The sequence below is a fragment of the Lagopus muta genome, chromosome 13, assembly GCF_023343835.1.
Source record: "Lagopus muta isolate bLagMut1 chromosome 13, bLagMut1 primary, whole genome shotgun sequence".
Taxonomy (NCBI): domain Eukaryota; kingdom Metazoa; phylum Chordata; class Aves; order Galliformes; family Phasianidae; genus Lagopus; species Lagopus muta.
In genome coordinates, this window is record NC_064445.1 from 11,298,440 (window position 1) to 11,312,351 (window position 13,912).

Here is a 13,912-nt window from a genome sequence, read left to right on the forward strand (position 1 = left end):
TGTGAATTCCTTTTTCCTTTGCAATTACAACCAGGTTGTTTTTCAAGTCATCCCTTTTTAAGGAGGGCAAAGGAAAAAAAAAATACGTATCAGGAGTGCCCAAACCTGGAACAATGCAGGAATACAGATTGCCTCTCTAGCCAAAAAAAAAAAACCCCAACCCATTTCCCTGGCAGCCCCGTTCCCCCAGCAGGCAGAGCTCTGCCCTTGCAGTATGAAGGCTCCTGCCCCTTCTCCCAGGCACGGAGATCTCCTGGTGCACAGCCCTACCCGGGGGCTGAGCATCCCTGAACTGCAGCTGAGGGCAGCACCCACCTCTCACACTGTCCCCAGTCCTCCCCAAATTCACCTCCCGTTGGGTGCAGCTGTTCTTGCACAGAGGCTGTGGGGAGCCCCATGCAGGAGGATCCCCTGGGTTCCTTTTTGCCACCAGCAGCAGACAAAGCTCTGCAGGGCTGCCGGCTCCCCCACTGAAACCCAAAACCACCTCTCCTGCCTTCTCCTTTCTCCTGCAGCCATCGAACCTTTCCAGGGAGCCCTTCAAAGCAGGCGGCTGCCTCTCCTCTTGCTAAACCAGTCCGGTGAGTGTGGGCAGGAGGCCCCCGGCCCCCCAGAACCACGAACCAAGATGACCCCACAGCACTGGGCAACCCCACAGCCTGGGGGAGAAACGGGGCAAGGTCCCTATGTGGGGTCAGCCACTCACCCCCACCTGGAAGATCAATGCCTGGAAGATTCCTATTGGGAAGAGCTACGGTGAAGCCAACCTGAAGTCTAAATCCCTGCTGTGGTCCAGGCAGGTTCTGCAGGTGCCATGGTTGCCTCAGCACAGCGATAGAAGGACCGTGGATCAGGATTGCTGTCTCAAAGAGGAAGCAGAAGGCATAGGGATGGGTCTGGGGTCACTGAGCTTGGCTGGGACCCATTTCTTGCCCCAAGGAACAAGTCAACCTGAATGTCTCTGGGGCTCACCTTGCCCTTGGCCTGGACATGTAGAGCTGGGGACCAGAGGGGGCTACTGGCTGGCTGCGAGGAGGCGTTGTGGCTTCCAGACACATGGGGAAGTCATTTGTGAACATGGCCAGGCTGAGATGTTTACCTGCAGCCTCCAGAGCACATCTTGGAGGCCTTTGGGGTCCATAAGCCTCTCAGAGGAGGTCGTGAGGTGTGTGTTCCCATGCACCGGGCACAGGAAAGGGCCAGCAGCTTCCATAGAGACTCAGCAGGTCACGATGGCCACCAGGCAGGTCCACGGGGACAGGGCAGGCCTGATGTCAGCCTACAGGTTGGGATCCATGGCCAGCATGCCACAGCATGGCTCAGGAAGGTGAGGAAGCACCGTGAGAGCCCGGGGCTCCGGAGGGTGGGCAGAGGTTCCCGGTGAGGATACTCAGAGCAATTAAAGGTGATTAGTGCCCTGAGGGCACAGGGGATGGGGTTGACAGAGACAGAGGATCTTAAGGGAGGAGGTGGGAGCCCAGCAGGACCCAGGCACCTTCCTCAAGCACAGGGCCATGCCCAGCCTGCAGTGGGAACTGACGGAGCTGTGATGGGCAGCTGAGACAGGCAGTGTGGGGATATGCACGTTGTGTCCTTCGTGTCTCTGTCATTGGTGCAGTCAATTTCTGCTCCACATATCAGCTCTCCTCTTGATGCACCTGGAGACAACATGGGTTGCAGCTAAAGCACCCAATTTAGGTTTTTGTTTTCTCCTTTTTTAGACCTCTTGCTTTTCAATAAAACCTCAGAAGAGGAACTTGGGAGCCCTGCAAAGGAGATGGTGAAGCCCAGCCATGCTCGTCCCCATGCTCAACCTGCCGCTGCTGCAGCACAGACACACACCACCAGGCTCCTCTGCTTCCAATGTTATTCCCCTGTAGAAAAACGTCAAATGGTTTTGTACAAATATCACAGCTCAGGAGTTTTAAATCCCATGGTTTAAAAAAAAAAAAAAAAAGCCAAAGAAATGTCCCCACTCCCTCACCCCAAAAGGTTCCACCACCATCCCACCCATCCTGGGCACATTTGCAGGACAGACCTTTGCTGTGGGGCCATTAGTGGTGCTGGCCCCCAAGCATTGTCCTTAGCTCCTGATCCGGGGCTGCATGGGTCTCCCCAAGGCTGCAGGAAAGGATGTAGGGCTGTTTCCCACCACCAAGCATTCAGATCAGATGGAGAGTGCTGCTCTGGGATAGGGAATGTGATGGGGACACACAGACACACATGCATACAGAGGAAAAGCCCCTAGGAGAGCCATGGACCGGAAGGGCTCTGCCTCCTCCCGAAGCTTTAGAGGAACTTTTTGAAGCTCCTCCCTTCATGCGGCCCTGATGGTCACTGTCCCCTCACTGACCCTTCCCCCCCCCCCCCTCCCACAGCCCTCTGCCCTCCCAGCACAGGAGCTGGGCCAACCCCACAAAAACAACAATTACAATTACAAAGAAAAGTGCGTGGCCACAGTCCATAGGGAGGCTGATGCCTTTTTAACTTATAAATGGTTCAACTGTCCCATAGTCTCCGAAAACTGAAAGCCGGCGTGACCCCCCCCTTTTCCCACCCCCCTTAGAACTCCATAAAATCACAGTTCCACGTTCCGCAAAGTTTCCCTTTTCCTGGTGGTGGTGTTCATACGGGTGGGTCAGGGTTCTTTCTGTCCTCCCCTTTTGCTTTTTCCTTTCTCCCCATCCCTTGGGGCAGGACGAGGCAATACAGGCGGGCTGGGAGGAGGCAGACACAAGGCTGGACGTCTCCCCACCTCGGCTGTGGCTGCGTCCGCACCGCCCCTGGAAAAGTGAGCGCGCAGGGCCGGGGTGAAGGCCGGGAGGCCGCGGCGAGAGGAGCCTCCGGGTGTCGCCAACGGGGAGGAGAGGTCCAGAAGAAGAGGCGCACGTTCCGGAGACCATCCCGCACCGGTGCAGGGCTCGCTCGCCGCCAGCCCCGCAGTCCCTCAGCTGCACGCAGGGAACGAGGCTGCCTCCGTCTCCCCGCTCCGCGTGCTGGGCTCCTCACATCATGATGTGCCGCCGGCGGTGCAGGGCCAGGTGGTCGGAGCGGGAGAAGCTGCGGTCGCAGTCCGAGCAGCGGAAGGGCTTGATGCCCGTGTGCTTGCGGAAATGCCGGGTCAGCTCATCGGAACGGGCGAACTTCCAGGTGCAGCCCTCCCAGGTACACTTGTAGGGCTTCTCGCCTGCGGGGAGCGGGGGTCAGCACGGAAGCGGGGTGTGCCCAGGCAGCCACCGCCCTCCAGCCCTCCTCGTCCGCCCTTCCCCGGCGTAGCACGGGCCGCGGGCGCCACCGGCTGGACGCCGTGCTATCTGGGGGCGTGCGTTAGATGCAATACGGTACCGCGCATAGAGAAGTGGCTCCCCGTCGTGGGTGTGCAGTAGGTGCAATACGGTAACGCCCCTAAAGCAGTGGTTTCCCAGTATAGGCGTGCGTTTTAGGTAACACCCCTTCACGCAGCGGTGCCCCAGCACGGCTGTGTGTCACGTGTGGCTGTCTATTAGCTGCACCATGGTAACACCCCTAAAACAGCTGTGTTGTTGCCTAGTTAGCTGCACCATGATCATAGAATCACAGAGTGGTTGAGCTGGAAAGGACTGTAAGCCCATTTGGTCCCAACCCCTGCTGTGGGCTGGTTGCTCCTCTCCAGCTCAGTTGGCCCAGGATCCCCTCCCACCCGGCCTTGAAGTGCTCAAGGCACTTCAGAGCACTTCCAGGGATGGGGTACCCACAGCTCTCTAGGCAGCTGTGCCAGGGCCTCACCACCCTCTGAGTGAAGAATTACCACCCAATATCTAAACTAAATTTCCCCTCTTGGTTTAAAACTGTTTCCCTTTGCCCTATTACTATCAGATCATACAAAAAGTTGCTTATAAGCACTTCACGTACTGGAAGTCTGCAATGAGGTCTCACTGGAGCCTTCTCCAGTCTGAACAGCCCCACCTCTCTCAGCCTTTCTTCATAGAGCTGCTCGAGTCCTCTGATCACCTTCACAGCCCTCCTCTGGACCTGCTCCTACGGATTCACGTCTTTCCTGTTTCCTGGTCTGCAGCCCTCAGTACAGTACTGCAGATGGGGCCTCACAAAGGGCAGAGCACAGGGGCTGCTCTCAAGCAGTTCTTCTCCCAGCCTGTGCACATACCTGGGATTGCCCGACCCAAACACAATATCTAGCACTTCTCCTTGTGGAACCTCATTAGGTTCCCACAGGCCCACTTTTCGAGCCTGTCAAGTCCGTCCAGCTGTCCTTCCTTCCCCGAGCAGCAGTGCCCTCGTGTGGCTGTATGCTCCCGTGCATTAGGAGCGCTACGGTAACGCCCCCTAAACGCGGCGCCCCGTGTGGGCGTATATTAGGTGCCCTACGGTACCACCCCCGCGGCGGTGGCGCGCAGTGCGGGCGCGCATTAGGGGCACTACGGTACCCGCCCGGAGCGGCAGCACGGGGCGTAACGGCGCCGCGCCCCTCCACACCCCGACCCCTCCCGGCCCACAGCTGGGGCGGCGCCGGGGCAGAGCGCGCTGTTAACGCCCCCCCCCCCGAGCAGGGCACCGAGCTCCGCTGCCTCCCCCGATCCGCCCTCGCGGTTCCGTACCCGTATGTATCCGCCGGTGGGCCTTGAGATGAGAGCTCTTGGTGTACACCTTGTTGCAGCCCTCAAAGTCACACTGGTGGATCCGCCGCTTCTTCAGGTCGGGGGAGTCGGCGCGGGGCAGGCGCGGCGTGGCGGACCTGGGGAAGGGCGGAGGGATGGCCGTGAGTGGCGGCCCCCAGCGGGCTGTCTGCCCCGGGGACGGGGATGGCACCCGCGGGCGCACTCACTCTCGCTGCAGGTCCTGGAAGGGCGCAGGGCCGCTCTCCGAGGCGCTGTCCTCGCTGTCACTCGGCATGTCCATGGGGTACATGGCGCCCGGGTCCATTTTCACTGCGGGGGTGGGAAAGAAAAGCTATTAAGGAGCAAGGGGGGACGGGCTGGGGGAGGCTGGTGAGCAAAGCGTGCTGACAGACATCACCGACCTCCCAGAAAAGCCACCACGCCGCAGGGCTCAGCCCACCCTGCCGCAACCCACATCGATCTGGGGCAGAGAGGTGACTCCGTGCCGTGGGGGTTTGGTACAGGGCTATGGGGGTGGGGGGGGGTGTGTGTGCAGCTTGAGGACACCTCTTCCTTCCCAAAGCAGGGAACGTCCAGGGCACCCCACCCTCGGGGAATGGGGACACAGCAGGGACTGAAAGCAGAGCTGGGCGGGACGGGCAGGCAGGCAGCCAGCAGCACCTCCCCGTCCCCTGCTCAGCACAGGCGGATGGCCAGGGCTGGGCTGCCTCTGGAGTTCTGTTGTCCTATGCTGGGGCCTGGGGACACCTTCTGGAAGTTAAGCCACCAGTAGTCCCGGGGAGTCCTTGGTGGAGAAATGGGTTCCCTGCAGGGGATGTGTCCTACCAGACGGGGACACGTCTTACGGCTGTGTCAGGACCAAGGCCAGGCCCACCGAACGGGGGGATCCAAACACCTCAATAAGCCCCTTACCAGAGCCGGTGTTCTTGCCGTCGCCCCCGATGAGCGGGACAGTGATGGCGGTGACGCCATCGGTCGGCATGGTGGTGTAGACAACGGGCAGTGACTGCACGACCACGGGGATGGTCTGCAGGTTGCCCATCTTGCTAGGCAGGTTGACGGAAGGGATGGTGTGGATGACGTGCAGGATCTGCTGCCCGCCGCTGCCCTGCGACGATGCCAGAATGGAGCCGGGCGACAGCACGGCTGGGATGGCTGAGGTGGTGCCGAGCCCCGAGGACGCGATGGAGATGGTGGGCGCAGGGACCGGGGGGGCCACCAGCAGGGGCGAGGACTGCACGGGGGGCGGCGGCAGGGGAGCCTTGGACTTGTTGAGGGAAAGATCGACGGGCTCAGCCTGGGGCTGGCTGCAGTCGGAGGCCAGCAGCTCCTCGGGGGGCTCTGTCTTGATGTCGGTCAGCAGCACGGGGGGCTCCAGCGGCGCCTCGGCCAGCAGCGAGGACGAGCTCATCCTGGGGGCCGCTTTGCCCCGCCCCGAGCCTCCCGCCTGCCAAAACTGGGGGGAGCAGGGGGGTGTCAGAGCGCTCTGCACCCAGACGCCGCCCCGCTCATTCGTTAATTAACGTGCTCATCAATTCGCCAACTCGCTGCTCACCATAACCCACTGCGGGGGGGGGAAACCGGCAGCCCCGCACCTGTTCCAACCGCTGCCCCCACGCGCCTTTGTGATGGAGGGGCGGGGCCGGAGGGGGCCGGGGGCGGGGCCAACACCCATCCACCCCACCCCGCTCCCCTCCCCCGCGCCTTAAAGGGGCCGCGCTGCCCTCAACCGACCCTCCCAACCCCCCCACCGCACACACCCCTTCTTCTTAAAGGGGCCGCTCACCCGCCAGGCTCCGCGGGGGGGGCTCCTCCGCGAATGCGCGGCGCTCATCCCCTCGGCGGGCAGGATCATGCTCCCGGCCCGCGCCGCGCCGCGCCGCTCCGCTCCGTGCCGTGCCGTGCGGGAGGTGCGAATAGCCTCACGACTCCACCCTGGCTCGGCCCGGGGTGGAGCTCCTTAAAAGGGCCCGGCCGCGGCGAGCTAGCAGCAGGGAGGGGCTGCGGGCACGGCCCGGCCCCGCGGGCACCGCACGGAGCCGCCCCCTGCAACCGCCCCAACGGGCGCGCGACCCCCGAACGCTGGGACCGCCGCGATGTACGAACCCTTCCCAGCCAGCCGACCCCCAGTTACGCACCTTGCTGCGGGCGCAGAGCGGCCCACGGCCCCGCACACCCACACCCACGCGTGTCCCCGCCCGGGCACGCCCGGTCCGCACACGCCCCGCACACGCGGAGCCGCCCAGCGCTCCTTTGGGGATGGGTGGGACGCGGGCAAGGACCCCTGGAGCTGAGCGCACTCACGGACCCCACAGCCACGGGAGGGCACAAAGAGCCGTCCCCTCTCTCGGGTCCCCCCCAGCGCCGACTCAGCGGTACACCGCACACCGATTCGGGGTTAGGGTGCAGCGAGGCGTGCTCGGAGGGTCCCGCTGCCGATATCCTACCGCGGGAACGGGAAGGCGAACTCAACGGGACCACGGGTCTTACGGCGGGGAGGAGGGGGCTCAGCCTCACCTATAGGGACCGGCTCCTATAGCACTCCTATAGCATCCATACATTCCCGCCCAAAAGGCACGAGGGAGGGGATCCACGGTGCCGTGCGACCCCAACGGAACACTTCGGGGGGGAATCACCCCTCCCGATCTCGTTTTGGCTCCTGCCCCCCCTCCCCGACAGCCGGGCCGAGGGGGGGGGGGGGGGGGGGGGGGCCGAAGCGCCCCGGGGGAGGGTGGCCCGGCCACGCCCCCCCCAGGAATTTCCGCCCCGCCTTCCTCGCGGTGCCGGAGGTCGGGAGGGAACCGGGAGGAGGGAAGGGTGGGGGAGGCACAGCTGGGGGTGAAAGAGGAGGAGAGGGTGCCGTTCGCCCCACGGCGTCCCGCCGGGCTCTCCGGACCCAGCCCCGGGTATGGCCCTTTAAGACCAAAGGGCGTGGGGGGGGTGAGGTGGGGCGGGGCGCGCGCACGGCGACGTCGCGCCTCGCACCCCCGCCCCCCCCCGCCCCCTCTCCCCCGCTGTGACCTTCCCGGCGCGCGCCCCGCAGCGGGGCCGCTCTTAAAGGCGCCGCCGCGGGCACAGCGGAACCTTCCCCCACCCCCCGCGCAGAACCGTGCGCCCCATCTCTTCCCCCCGCCCCGTTCACAAAATGGCCCCCACCGCACGCCCGGGCCCGCCCCCGGTCGCCGCCCCGAGAAGGCACCGAGCGGCCCGGGCGGGACGTACCGGAGCCGGGCCGAGCTCCCCCGCGGGGCACGCGCTGCCCCTTTAAGAAGCGGTGGAAGATGGAGATGGCCTCACCGCCCCCCGCCCGCACGGCCCGGCCGCACTCACTTTGCCGCGCGCCTCCTCGCAGTGCATCGCCGCGCTGCCCGGGCCCCGGGCGGTGCCGGGCGGGGCGGGTGGGGCCGCGCCGCGCCCACGGGCGGGGAGGGGCGGGGCCGCGCCGAGGTACGCCCACACCGCACCCCATCCCCCAACACCGGGGCGCCCCCAAAAGTGACATCAGCGGCCGCGGCAGCCAATGGGCGGCTCCCCGCGCGGCCGCGTTACCGTGGAAACGGATGCGGGGTTTGGGGATGGGGCCGTCCCACCAGGGATACCCCCCAAAAACGTTGGGAGGCGGCAGCCGGGCCGAGCCGGGGCTCGGGAGCCTCGAACCGGGGATGGCAACGCTATAAGCCCCGCCAAAAACAACGGGGGGCGCCCCTGCCTGGCTGGGGGCGGGGGTCACGGTCTCCCCGCGGAGCTGTCGCCCTGCTGGGGGCCGAAGCACGGCGTCCTGGGCGATTTGGGAGGGTTTTGCAGCTGGGAAGCGGTGGGAGGTGCGGCCCTCGTCCCCGCAGCGTTCCTAAGGGCTGGGACGGCTTCGTCCCCCAGCCTTTGGTGGGACAAGGCACTCGCGCTACCTGCCCCAGTGTAGCGTTGCTTAATGTCTGCCCTCTCACCTACCCGGCCCAGCCTAACCCCCTTTTACCCCGAACTGCCTACATACCCATCTCACCATCCCTTCATGCAACCCTGCATGCTACACTGTCCCACCCACCCCTGTATCCACCTACCACCCATCCTTACTCATACCCCATCCATCCACCCTCCCTTCCCCCACCCTCATCCCCATCTTCTCACACATCCATCATTCACTCACCTATCAATCCATCCACATGCCTCCCCCCCTCTAATCCCACATCCCTTCAACCTCACAATTACCCTTCCAACCACCCATGTTACCCCCTCCCACTCGCCTGTTCCTCTCTTCAAACACCCACATGCTCACCCACACACCCAGCACTATCCCCGCTCTGGCCAAAGCTGACATTTCACCACTGCAGAGCCCTGGCTTTGCCACGTCCACCTGATGTGGTCCTCAAGTCTCCCCTTGGTGGCCTTAACCCAGCCGCTCCATGATATGGCACCATCATGCTAAGCCCCAGCAGCGCATTGCCCTGCAGGAGGGCTGGGCAGGGCAAAGGACGGACAAAAATGGGACAGGAGGAGGCCTGATAGAGGCACCCATGGGTGGGAAGGCCACAGTCCAACTGTGCCAAACTGTTCATGTAACCATCATGTAACCATCACGTAACCAACCAACTTGGCACAGTAAGATGGTGGGAACTGACCCACTACAAGGGGCAGTGAAAGACAGAATTCAGAGTGAAAGACCAGATTCAGAGACCTCACTTGGAAGGGACAAGGTGCACAGGTAGCTCCATCCGAGGCATTAACTCCATCCGAGGCATTAACTCCTGAAAGCACAGTGAGGAATGATTCATTTTCAGCTCCCATGTTTCAAATATATCCTCATTTTGGTTAAAAATACAAAAATGAAATTCTTTTCGTCTATGCTTCCTTCAGTCCAAGCAGCAGGAAGGAAGCAGTCAGAAAATCCGCAAGCAAAGAGCATACAGTGGCACTCCCTGCTGTAGGGAGGACAGCCAAGCGCTCCCAGCAGCCCTGCAGTTTGCTCCTCAGTCTCACAGCAGTCCCTGCTATTTGGAAATGGGGCCAAGCGGGGAATTTGCTGTGCTCAAAATACTAGTAACATTCACAACATGGAATGTTGACTGCTTCAATGGACAGGCCCCAAAGGATAGACCTCTAAAACCTGACCAAAAGCAGAGCTTGGCACTCTGGGACCAGATGTGTGCAACATCGATTGTTTAGGATGGCAAGATTCTGCAAAGCAGCCAGTGCAGGGGGGAGCTTGCTACTGCCCCCAGTACCCAAGAGGAATGTACTGCAAAGCAGGGTGAGGGCACCTGACCCACCAAACCTGGTTGCTTTGCTGGCAGCAACTCCAGGTTCCAGAAAAGGCCCCCAGGTATTCTTTTAGGAGAGAGACAATCAAACATAACGCAGTTCCTCCAAAAGATGTGTCACGTTGAGATGAAACCATCAGCTTATTTCCATCAGCACTGCAGCTGCTTGCTTGACATCTCGTGCATGGAGAAGCACCAGCAGCACTTCTGCCAGAGAGCAAACTACTGATTTCCAAAGAACCCCCCAACATGCATATGCTTGAGGAAAACACATTCCGAATAAGAGAACAGCAGCACATCAGCCACTGTCATCATATCAGACTGTGGAGGCTCAGCAGGCCAGGACACCTGCAACAGCACTTTGCTCCCATCTGTTTCTGATCAGCTCCCCCCACACCACCACTACCTGCTTCCCCTCCCTCTCCCCCTCCCACTTACCCCCAGCACCATCCCCCCTTCACACACCAAGCAGTTTATCCTGCAAAGAAACCCAGTGGCACCTCCCAGTCTGCTCTCACACACAGCACGAGATAACCCTGCTTGGTTTGTAACCATGGAAATAAGGCAGCGTTTCCCTCCATCCTGGCCTCATCATTGCAGAACAGCTGCCTGCTAGGAGAAAGTAGTCTGAGCAGAAAGTGCCAGGATCCACACCAGCACTGCAGCTCTCAGTCCATCTCCTGCACACGCAACTCTTGGAGGCACCTGACACCAACCTTTCTGAGGCTCCAACAGCACACCTCTGGGCAGCAACCCATCCTCTTCCTCTGCTGGACAGGGCTTGGGTGCAGAAACCCATGATGAGAGCAGAGCAAAAGCAGGGACTGACCTCAGAGCACTGTGGGAGCATCCACAGGAGCACCTGCAGCTGCGATCGGCTCGCTCCAGCCCATCAAAAAGCAGCCACACAGTGCATGAGATCTGCTGCTCCCATTCCAGCACATGAACCTGCAAGCACTGAAGACAAGCAGAAACCCTCTGCTGCATCTCAAACCCATTCAGAAGCTCCCTAGAAACTGACATTTCAATTTGTAACCAGCACCTATGCTTCTCTCCTACAGGGATGCTTCCTTGATGATGCTCATTGAAGACAATGCCAGTCCTACAGATCACAAACACATCTGCTGAGTAGGTGGTGCAAGACAGGGGTGTTTAATACCATGAAGATTTAGAATTGATGGAAGATCTTGTGTGCAGCCCAGCCTCAGCTCTCCAGCTGAGATCTGCGCTCCTGCTCTTAGGTCCCATATCACAGCTCACCCTTGCAGGCATTTTCCCAGTGTGTGGGACAGAGATCGGGGGGAAAGCATGATTTTGTGAATGCAGAGTTGGAGAGCCAGGCTGAGTCACCACACCCTCTTTTATAGAGCAATTGGATGCAGCAAGAAATAAAGGAAGAGATGCTGACAAGCATCGGCTCCCACCCAAGTCAGATTCCCCTAACTCACAGCACTTCCATTCTTCCTATGTTTAACTGAACCACACACAAGAATTCATTTAAAGTGGACTTAATGTCAAGACATACCAGTGCCAGATACTGCCCAACTGACTCGTCACAAACACAGCTAATATAGCTCATGCACACATGGCCCAGAGCTGCCACATCCTTCAGATCCTGTGTACCTGCATCATCCCCAGCAGGGAGACTGACCATCCCAGGACTATTGCTGCGTGGCCTTTGGTTCCTCTTTACTGTTATCTTTCAATCATTCCAGAAAGTGTTGAAAGGCCAATGTCATCCTTGACTGCTTTACCTGCAAATTTTGCCTCAGCATGGAAAAAAGAAAATCTCAAATGAAACTTTGGAATGACCTTCAGTCAATGACCTCCAGAACACTGTGAAAGGAAAAACACAGCTGTTACACATCTACTTGCCAAAGCTGCCCTGGGTCTTAGAAGAAAGAAAACCCACTTTCCAAAGCTCCAGGATCTGAAATCCCTGGTAGCAAAAATTTATTTTCATGACTGAAGACAAGGAGAAATTTATAAATGTATTCTAGCAACCTACCAATAAAATAGTAAATACTTCATCCCTGTGATTTGTATGATCACCTGGGAGCAAACATCCAAAAAGGCTCTGCCACATGCCACTGACAACCAGGAGCATGAGACCACGTGCTCATCACCTGTCCTTACTTCTTCCCAACCCCATAAATGCCAGGAGTCTCTTTTGAAGGTCCGCAGTGTATCCAGACCATCTGTGTGATAGTGTCCAACGTTAAAAGGAGAAACAATAAAGATTGCGGTGGTAAGCAGCACACTCATTTCAAAGCCCACAAATACATCCACATGGTTAGATTCTCCTAAAAAGAAAAAAAAAAAAAAAAGTAGTTCCAATCCACTTCTCCTGCCAAAGACCATGTGCATTGGCCAACGTTCAGCGCATAAGCAGGCTGTGCTTTGGTCCATCCACTCTCTCCAGCTTCTCAAAGTGTTTTCTGGCATTGCGGATGTTGATCAGCGTAGCTGCAGAAGCTAGGATGGAGAAGGGACAGGGAGGGGAGAAAAACAGAAAGGATGTAAGAAAATAAACCCCCAGAAGCACCGCCTGAAAGCTGCCTAAGGACAGCAGGTATTTGAGTTCCTATCAGCAAAACTGGACCCACATCCCTGGGTAGCCTTGGTTCACACTTCTGAATCTTATGACCGCAGGGTGTTCAGCAGGGGGCCAGGTGTTCTACAGCCTCTACCTGCAGTGGCCAGTACTAGATTTCACTTTAATCTGGAGAAGTGATACAGTGTGAAAACGGATCTTCCCTAAGGGAAGCAATGCTCAAAGAGTACCAACATCCCAACCAACAAGCTCAGGGATCAACCCTCCTGCTCCCCAGCAGTACAAACACAATGCTGGAAGGTGTGGGTGCCTGCTGATCGCAGAGCAAACTGCACCTATTTGGTCTGCTCCCAAGGCGTTCTACAAGTCACTCAGCTTCTCATTTGCTGCTAAGGCACAGCAACATCACAGCTCAATAGTTCACCCAGGGTTGCAGAGTTCACATGGGTTTTCCCTAATCCAGTAAAACAATCTTCCTGTCCTCTTGCAGAATAACAGCTGTAAGTCACACAGCTGTCCAGGACAGTGGGCTGGTCTTAAGCACCTTTCATTCTTAACAGCTTCAACTACAGTAGTGAAAACAACTAGGTATTCAAACGTGCCTCAGGCACCACTGCCTCCAAGTTCTTCAGATAAACAGATGCTACTATAATTAGAGCCCTTGCCCTCCAGGACAATTCAGGCAGCAAGAACAAAAAAACACTCACGATCCACTTCTGCTTCCTTTTCAAAAAATCGCTGTGGCTGCCAGATCAAAGCAGCCCAAAATAGGTTATTAGATATGACCTATCAAGTCAGGTCACATCTGTTATAGTGGTTCCCCACTGTTGCTACAATTCTCTGCTGGACAGCAACAAATAGCCCAGCCCTCAAAGGCACACATCTCTTGTGCAGTCACCTTCTAACCACCTTCCCCTCCTGCTGCTCAGACAGGGCAAGGCAGTGGGACAGATCCCCCCATACCTCTGAATTAAATCATTTTCACTGCTTTGTCTGGCATTTGCTGTATTCTGATAAATGCATTTTGAGCCAGACTTGTCCAGCTTTTTGTCCCTGTGACTAAAAACAGGCCAGAAGCTCATCTTTGCTTCAACTTACGTATTGAAGGGTCTGACATCACCACCATCACGTATGTATTTGATGTGAAGATGTCAATGAAAGCAGCAAAGTTAGAGTTCCTGACCTCCATGCTCTGGAAAGAAGCCGCCAGCTTACTAAAATAAGGAAAAAAGAAAGAGTAAATGCACTGTTACTGTAGGAGTGCTCAGACAGATTTTCCCCTTATGTCCCATGTTTATCTGCATTTACTGGCAAGTGTTGCTTGCCAGGATGACCACCAGATAAGACTGCAATTCATTTAAAGGAAAAGCTCTAGCTTTAGGCTTAATTGAACCAACAAGAACAACAAAAACCACCTGAGTGTTGATCAATGAAGGTCTGTAACTCAAGATACAACCCCACACTGTGCCCAAGCAGTCAGCACCATC

The 13,912-nt window shown here is 58.3% G+C and overlaps 2 protein-coding genes across 6 annotated transcripts in view; both read right to left on the reverse strand.

Moving 5' to 3' along the window:
- Positions 1–2,386: 2,386 nt before the first annotated feature.
- Positions 2,387–8,011, reverse strand: KLF8 (KLF transcription factor 8). 4 transcript variants are annotated; one of them, XM_048959729.1, is made up of 5 exons: positions 7,947–8,011; positions 5,529–6,072; positions 4,823–4,925; positions 4,596–4,732; positions 2,387–3,187 (listed from the first exon to the last, which is right to left on the reverse strand). In XM_048959729.1, the coding sequence occupies exons 1-5, from the start codon at positions 7,971–7,973 to the stop codon at positions 3,006–3,008; spliced, it is 993 nt and encodes a 330-aa protein (XP_048815686.1). In that variant the 5' UTR covers positions 7,974–8,011; the 3' UTR covers positions 2,387–3,005. The 4 variants fall into 4 exon arrangements, with proteins under 4 accessions (XP_048815686.1, XP_048815687.1, XP_048815688.1 ...); XM_048959730.1 differs by lacking the exon at positions 7,947–8,011 and adding an exon at positions 7,134–7,294; XM_048959731.1 differs by lacking the exon at positions 7,947–8,011 and adding an exon at positions 6,755–7,106.
- A 1,366-nt stretch (positions 8,012–9,377) lies between these two features.
- Positions 9,378–13,912, reverse strand: part of LOC125699563 (ras-related GTP-binding protein A) — a 48,002-nt gene continuing 43,467 nt past the window's right edge. For both annotated transcript variants that reach the window (XM_048959208.1, XM_048959209.1), the window contains 2 exons: positions 13,524–13,639; positions 9,378–12,346 (listed from right to left, as the gene is read on the reverse strand). In XM_048959208.1, the coding sequence (XP_048815165.1) occupies positions 12,249–12,346; positions 13,524–13,639 (214 nt within the window). In that variant the 3' untranslated portion in view covers positions 9,378–12,248. The remainder of the gene's footprint in view (positions 12,347–13,523; positions 13,640–13,912) is intronic.

Excerpts from the sequence above, each read along its gene's own strand:
- KLF8 (XM_048959728.1), bottom strand. The coding sequence starts at position 6,471 with ATGATCCTGCCCGCCGAGGGGATGAGCGCCGCGCATTCGCGGAGGAGC. Across the intron at positions 4,926-5,528 it reads CGGCAAGAACACCGGCTCTG|TGAAAATGGACCCGGGCGCC; the intron begins GTAAGGGGCTTA and ends CCACCCCCGCAG. Across the intron at positions 4,733-4,822 it reads TTCCAGGACCTGCAGCGAGA|GTCCGCCACGCCGCGCCTGC; the intron begins GTGAGTGCGCCC and ends GCCCTTCCCCAG.